Source organism: Mus pahari, chromosome 10 (genome assembly GCF_900095145.1).
Source record: "Mus pahari chromosome 10, PAHARI_EIJ_v1.1, whole genome shotgun sequence".
NCBI classification, from domain to species: Eukaryota; Metazoa; Chordata; class Mammalia; order Rodentia; family Muridae; genus Mus; species Mus pahari.
In genome coordinates, this window is record NC_034599.1 from 61,079,626 (window position 1) to 61,087,665 (window position 8,040).

Here is an 8,040-nt window from a genome sequence, read left to right on the forward strand (position 1 = left end):
TTTGGTTTTTCGAGACAGGGTTTCTCTGTGTAGCCCTGGCTGTCCTGGAACTCACTCTGTAGACCAGGCTGGCCTCGAACTCAGAAATTTACCTGCCTCTGCCTCCCAAGTGCTGGGATTAAAGGCGTGCGCCACCACGCCCGGCTATACACCGATTCTAAATAAAATTTAGGTTGAGCTCTTATTAGTCATCTGGAAAAGTTTTCTCTCTTTCCCCACAAGTACTTTCTAACTACTTTCTTTATAATGCTGAAAATCAGGTAAAGTGCAGAACAATTTAATGACATATATAAGATAATATCTATCTATCTGTCTGTCCGTTCGTCTGTCTGTCTTTCTATCTATCTTTTTTTTTTTTTAAAGACTGGGCTTCTCTGTGGAACAGCCCTGGGTCCTCCTGTAGAACAGGCTGTCCTCTAACTCACAGAGATACCACCTGCCTCTGCTTCCTGAGTGCTGGGAATAAAGGTGCAAGCCATGCCCAGCAACCTATGAAGTCTTTATACTTCAGAAAGATATGACTGTTCATTGTTTATGCTGATCACTAAAATGAAGCTTTGAAAGTATCGAACATTGCTGCCATTAACTAAAGTTTTATCAGAATGTGGAATTTAAACTTCTGAACTTTAACAACATCATCATCATCATCATTATTATTATTATTATTATTATTATTATTATTATTACTATTTGAGACAGGGTTTCTTTATGTAGCCCTAGCTTTCCTGGTCACTCTGTAAACCATTAGTTCTCAACCTATGAGTTGTGACCCCTGTGGGGTTTGAATGGCCCTTTCACAGGGGTCACATATCAGATATCCTGCATATCAAATACTTACATTATGATTCATAACAGTAGCAAAATTAGTTATGAAGTAGCAATGAAAATAATTTTATGGTTGGGGATCACTGCAACATGAGGAACTAATGCATGAGGAGACTGGAGCATTAGCAGGATTGGGAACCACTGCTCTAGACCAAACTGGCCTGGAATTAAGAGATCCTTCTGCTTCTGCCTCCGGAGGGCTAGAACTAAAGGGCCACACCCAGCCTCCCACGTCTGAACTTCTAACCAGATTTAACCACGGGTTTTGAAGCACAATGTGTCCCCATGAGAAGCCAAGGCAGACAAGAAACCTTTCTTTTGCCTCAGGAAACAGAGTCCCGCACAGCCCTGCTGGCCTTGAGCTTCCCCTCCTTCTAGCTCCACCCTTAGAGTATACCCAGCTTTACAGAGAAACTTACCTGTAACTATTTACTAGTGTGAGTTCTAAGTGGTCAAACTATTAACTAAACAAAACAATGCACCTATCCAGGAATCCCCATTGCAGGGTGTGGCAGTGCTCGCCTTCAATCCCAGCACTAGGATGCCTAACATGCAGATCTCTGTGAGTTAGGAGCCAGCCTGGTCTGTGGAGCAAGTGGCAAGGTCAGGATCTTGTCTTAAAAAATAAAAGGATTCAGTATCAGAAGTCCTGCTAAAACTAAAGACGAGGGTTGGAGGTACGGTTCAGCAAGCGAGGACACTAGCCACACAGAGCTGACAGACCCAAGTCTGATCCCCTGGATCACGTGCCAGAAGTAAACTGACTTGAAAGTTGTCCCCTGACAACCGCCCCCATGCCACTACTCCCCCATCATCACCAGCACTTTTAAAAAAGGCCAAAGTAGGGTTTGTGTCAAGAAATTTACTGGAGGGCTGGAGAGATAGCTCAGCTGGTAAAGTGCCTACCACTTAAACTTGAGGACCTGAGTTCAATCCCCAGCAGCCACATAAAAGCCAGGAATGAGAAGCCAGGCGTGGTGGCGCACGCCTTTAATCCCAGCACTTGGGAGGCAGAGGCAGGCGGATTTCTGAGTTCCAGGATAGCCAGGGCTATACAGAGAAACCCTATCTCGAAAAAACCAAAACAACAACAACAACAACAACAACAACAACAAAAAACCCAAAAAAAAATCCAGGAATGAAATGAACCTCCCACCACACACATAAGTGTACCCTCCAAAACATATACAACTGGAAAATAAATAACTCCCTTTAAAGAAAAAAAGAAATTTACTGAAAGGGGTTAAGGAGATAGTGAACCAGTAAGATGCCTACCATGTAAGCATAAGGACCTGAGTTTTAGCCCCAGTTCCCACCTAAAAAGCTGGGCATGGTGGCATACTGGCCTTTCCAGCGCTGGGAAGGCAGGGCTATTGGCTAAATCAGTCTAGTCTAATCAGCAAGTCCCAGGTCCTAGTGAGAAACTGTTTCAAAACACAAGATGGATGACTCCTAAGGAACAATGCATGATCTAGACCTCTGGACACACAGGGATGCATACACATACACACACACACACACACACACACACACACACACACACACACACACGTATACACATAAGCCCACCCCTCCCACATGAATTTACACATACATACTTCACAAATTTACTGAAGACAAACGTGGGGAACACCCATGTGCATGCTTTACAGAATACAGAATTAAAACACTGACAGAGAAACTGTCACTCTTCTCATGTTTTCTTGTTTGTTTGTTTTTGTAAAATAAAATTCCCAAATTCTGTCCAGATTGAAAGAAGTTATCCCATATGCACTCAAGGTTGAAAAAGAGCTGAGCTGGGATTGTAAAATGGTATAAATATAGAGGTTCTTCAAAAAAAGATTAAAAATAGTGTCACCATATGATCCAGCAATCCCACTACTAGGAATAGATCTAAAAGAAGCAAAAGAGGAACTGTATGTTTGCACACTCTTGTTAAAAAGCACATTTCATAATAGCCAAAATGTAATCCCAGTGTCTAATGGCATAGGAATGGATAAAAAAGATAAGATACAGGATAGGATATTATCCATCATAAAGAAAGTACTGATATACACCACAAGGATGAACCTTGAGGATATTATGCTTAGCAAAATAAGCCTGCACAAAAAGACACATACTGACAGTATCTGTTCCATGCCTGTAATCTCAGCACTCAGGTTACAGCAGGGAGATGTGTGACTGAGGATGCCCTGACCTTCATAGATCCTAGGGTTCCCTGAACTTCATAGATCCTATCTCAAAAACAAACCAAAACAAAACCAAACTGCTAGGATAACACTTATGAGGTATCTACAATGGTCACAATCAGAGGTAGGGGCAGAAGGAGCAGAAGTTCAAGGTCATCCTCAGCTGTAGAACAAGAGGTCAGACTGGGCTACATGGGACCTTGTTTCAGGAATATATAAATACATTGAGTTAATAAAAACTGTTACTCATCGAAACTGTCACAGTAACACCTGACTGTAGTCACAGGTATTGAGGAGGCTGAGGCAGAAGGATCAGCCTGGTAAGATGAGCCTACACAGCCAGGCAGCGGTTGTGCCCGCCTGTAATCCCAGCACTCGGTCGGCAGAGGCAGGCGGATTTCTGAGTTCAAGGCCAGCCTGGTCTACAAAATGAGTTCCAGGGCAGCCAGGGCTATACAGAGAAACCCCGTCTTGAAACCGACCCCCGTCCCCAAAATTTAAATTACATTAGTGTGAGTGTGTGAGTCTGTGCGCATTGTAGCACATATGTGGAGGAAATCAGAGGGTAACTTTCGGGATTAAGATCTCTAGTGGGTGCTTAGAATCAAACTCAGGTTGTTAGGGTCATCAGCAAGCACCTTTATTTTGTTGGTCTACTATCTAAGACTTTTAAACATTTAAATTTATAACATATATTATACTCTCTTGTTAATTTTAACAAGAAGGCATATATAAATAAGTCTTTTGTTGTTTTTGTTTTAAGACAGAGTCTGCTATATAACAGCCTGGCCTTGAACTTGTGACCTTTTGCCTCAGCCTCCCAAAGGCTGGGACTACAGGCATTCAGCATTTGCACATAGCTCTGTAAGTAATATTAGACTAATCAAAGACAAATTGTTCAGCATGACTTTTCTAGTCCCTTGCCTTTTTCCTTCTTTATCTCATGTTATTTTCCCAGACCTTTCTCTAGTCAATAGGGTTTAGTTCACAAGAGAGTAATGAGAAAAAAGATCCTAATTGGCTTGAACACAAAACCAAATAAAGACACTGATGTTTGACATTTGGCCAAAATCTAAGCCAATGACTTCATTTCTCCATATTTTTTCCCTTCCTTTCAGCATAAGAAAAGCCACCATAGTTTCTCCCTTTTTATTTGAAAGAGAAATCTCCTGTGGTTCTGGCAGGCTGCTGAACAGATGAGCAGATAAGACTTTGGAGGACAAAGGGACCTGCTTCTGTTGTGAACCCTTTACTTACAGTAAGCAGACCAGTGAAATCGTGTGTGGCGATAAAAATCTGCATGCAGTTTTCCATCTTTTGAACATAACATCAAGAATTTAAAATGCCAATGGCTTTAATTCAGTCCCTTGTTTTACTGAGAGAACAACCCTATTCTAGAAGAAAGCTTCAACTAAATATCAGGATTCAAGTCTACATTAAAGATTTGGATTCAAACTTTTCATTAATGACTTCTGATTTGTTTTAGAATTCTTTTGATTTCAGGATCCCGTATTCTACTGAATAGCATGTATATTTTGAGATGTACCCCATGGGCCTATCTTTTTATTACAAATCCCATTTTTATTACTGTAGTGACATGGCTTCTTGGCTGTAGAAAAGAGCAGATGGGATGATTAACAGCAGCAGCTGTCCAGAACATTACATGCATACCATGAATTAGTTTTAAATGCTACATGCCTCAGCTTCCTAGTACTGTAATGCTGAGTTCTTTGTTTCTAAAATGTTAACAAATCCCAATAGGAAGGTTAACTTGGGCTGGGATGTAGCCCAATGGTACAACAGTAGAATGTCTAAAATGCTTCAGATGCCAGGTTCAAGCCCTTTCTCCCCCCCCCCCCAAAACTTAAAACAATAGGAAGTCACTGAAGCCCTCAACTGCCTGCTCTGATGACTTTTAGCTGATCAAGTCAATCGTATTAATTAGCTTTGTTTTCTAACTCATTCAGTTTTATAGGAGTTTTGACTGCTGAAATCCTTATCAACAAAAACAGCCCAAGCTCTCTAAAACAGTTTAGATTTTTATTGTGTAGAAACAACTGTTCCAAGTATTTCACATCCTAACTTAACCTTTATAAAACCAGTAGTAAAAACAGCACCCCTCTGTTGACGGGAGTGTGTGTGTGTGTGTGTGTGTGTGTGTAATTCTACCATATCCCTCTTACTCTGACCATTTATCAGGATCTCCAAATCCCCACTGATTTAGTTTCCTAAGACAACATACCATGAAGTCCAGCATAGTGTCTTGATCCTCCTGCCTCAGTCTCCCAGGTGTTGGGATTTACCACACCAGGAAACTTACCTTTTCTTTCTGTCAGGAAATTTAGCTAACAGAATACTTTGTCCAAAAATAAGCTAGCAAAACCGAGCTTAGTGGAACATGCTCATCCTACCATTCAGAGGTGGAGGCAGGGGGTTTGATTGGGAGTTTAAGCCACTTTGGCTACATGAGAACCTATCTCAAATGATAATAACAAAACAAAAACCAAAGTTAAAATAAGCAAGAAAACCGCCTAGATTCACATCAGACTTTAAAGCCTACTCTTCGTAATCTTCTGCGTACCAGGCTGATCCTGAACTAACTTTCTTTTCTTTTCTTTTTCTTTTTTTTCTTTTTTTTTTTTGGTTTTTCGAGACAGGGTTTCTCTGTATAGCCCTGGCTGTCCTGGAACTCACTTTGTAGACCAGGCTGGCCTCGAACTCATAAATCCGCCTGCCTCTGCCTGACCCTGAACTTTCAACAGAGCCCCTGCCTCAGGTCCAGAGTAGTTGAGATTATAGGTTTGAGCCAATAGGCCCAACTTAATTTCTTAATTTTTCAGTGTTTTTCTTTCACTATAACTGTGCAGAAGTCTAAATTCTTTGTCTCACAACTAAAGCATCTGTTAAAAAATATAATTTATAACTAATGGTTGCTTAATAAAATCGTTTAGTGAAGCCTTGGTTTCTTGAAGATTAGCATTCTGGGTTAAATCTAAAGATAGCTAGCTCCTGAGGACATAGTTCAGTGGTAGAGTGTATACCTAGCATTTGCAAAGAGCTGGGTTTGACCCCAGCACCTACTTTCTGTGGTAGAGCAAAGTCATTCTGACTTCCCTACCTCATTTTTTGAGAAGAAGGCAAGAGATTTCTACAGTCTTAAGAAGTGCCATGCCTCTATCAACTAACTGGATGAGGTCAATAAAATCATAGCTTCCTGCATTTCACTGAGAACTCTAGACAACAGCTCCTCCGTGCCAGTTTCAATTTTCAGGTATTTCACCCATCATCTCAGAAGCTACTAACAGTAGCTGTTCTCCATGATTTATGAGAGTAACTATATAAAGATACTTAAATAGAAATAAAGACTCCATTAGCGGCAAGTTACTCTTTCTCAGAGTAGTAGACATCATTAGACAATCGACTGTCATTAGCACCAGCAACCACTTTATGGGATTATGGCCTTCAATTTCACAACATAGTAAAATTCTAACTATGGCCATGTTAAAAAAAAAAGCCTCCAAAATTTAAATTTTCTAATATAAGGAGCACCTCCAAGTTTTCAGACACATGCTGTATACAGAATTTAAAGTTATTTAACTCAGTCTGATACTGATTAGCTACTCTGAAGAGAAACAATAGCCAAGAAAGGAAGATAACTGCATAGACTCAGTATTGAAGAGGTTTCTAAGCTGGAACTAACTGTACCGAGTGGTATGAGTCAGTGTTCTCATAAAACAGCCCAAAACATCTCTCCTGGGTTTGTTAACCCATGACATTCCACACGGAAAGACAAGGAGGTTTTGTTTGTTTTGCCAGCAGCTAGCTCTCATTTGAAACCTAGAGATTTATTATGGGAGGCAGCCTTTCCCTTCACATTTACAGATCTGTTTCCAAGCACTTTATCCTTTTAACAGAAACAACGCTTTCTGATCCGTGTAATCTATTTCTCTCACTCAGCATTTCCCCACGATTCTTCGAGAGATCAAAGGAGTCACAACCTAACTTTCATAAACTAGAATCCAGAATGGGCTTTTGGTAATGACCAGGAAGTGCTGGGTATAACAGGAGACTCAGTGGGCGGGTCATGGTCCTACCCTAGATCACGTTTCCACTTTCGGTGCAATAAAGCAAGGGAACTGATGGTCTGCACCTCATTTTCTTATTTGTCCTGTTAAGTCAGTCTGCCCAGGACGCAACCAGCAGAACTGCCCGCTGAATCCTTGGGGTAACCACACCTCAGGGCCAGGGGACGGCCTAGGCTGCTCTTGGCTATTAAGGATCCGAGGTGAAGCCACCACACCCCTCATCGTCTCTTCCCGCCCCGGCTTGGGCAGCCAGGCTCTAGGGCTCGTTTCCTACTCAGGGCCCTGGAGTCCTGATTGCTGACACCGAGCGAAGACTTCCCACCAGGCCCACTATCCTCGAAGCCCTCGAACCCTTGATAAGGGTTCTCTTTTGGGGGGCTCTTTCCTGTCTGCCGCCCCAATGGTGGGAACTCACGGCTGCCGCGGCGCCAGTGAAAATATCCTCCCCCTCGGTGTCGCTGTCCCCAGCCTCGGGTTCTGACCCCCCGGCAGCCCCTTCTGACTCCGGATCCATGCCAGGGAAGGGCGGAGGGAGTCGCTCCGAAGCGCTACAGCCACCACCTCCTGACGCCATCTTCCTCCACCCGTGGCGGAAGCAGCAACAACAACTTTATAGACAGTGCCGCGAGCAAAGCGCTCCAGCTGTGTGAGGTGCGCGAGGGCCGTTACGGACCCAGAGGGACCGTCGGGGCGGAGCCTGGGGGAGGGACCTGGGGCGGGGCCTGGGCTGCTGCTCAGCCAATCCAAGCTCTGAACCGCAAGGCTGCACTGGGGCGGGCCAAGTAGGCAGGGGAGGAGCTAGAGGCTGTCCAGTTCCTCTGGGTCTTTGTGCCCTGCATGGCTCTATCTGTCACGCTTCTAAGATTCTGTTTGAATAAAGAAGTCTGTGACTAACAATGTTTGAAAACCTCTGCATGCCACCTGCTCATGGCAAGCACAGT

The 8,040-nt window shown here is 43.0% G+C and overlaps 1 protein-coding gene across 1 annotated transcript in view; it reads right to left on the reverse strand.

Annotated features, from left to right (window-relative positions):
• Positions 1-7,778, reverse strand: part of Snx1 (sorting nexin 1) — a 36,819-nt gene extending 29,041 nt beyond the window's left edge. Inside the window, exon 1 of the mRNA XM_021207809.2 lies at positions 7,515-7,778. Coding sequence (XP_021063468.1) covers positions 7,515-7,673 — 159 coding nt within the window. The 5' untranslated portion in view covers positions 7,674-7,778. The remainder of the gene's footprint in view (positions 1-7,514) is intronic.
• Between the last annotated feature and the right edge of the window lie 262 nt (positions 7,779-8,040).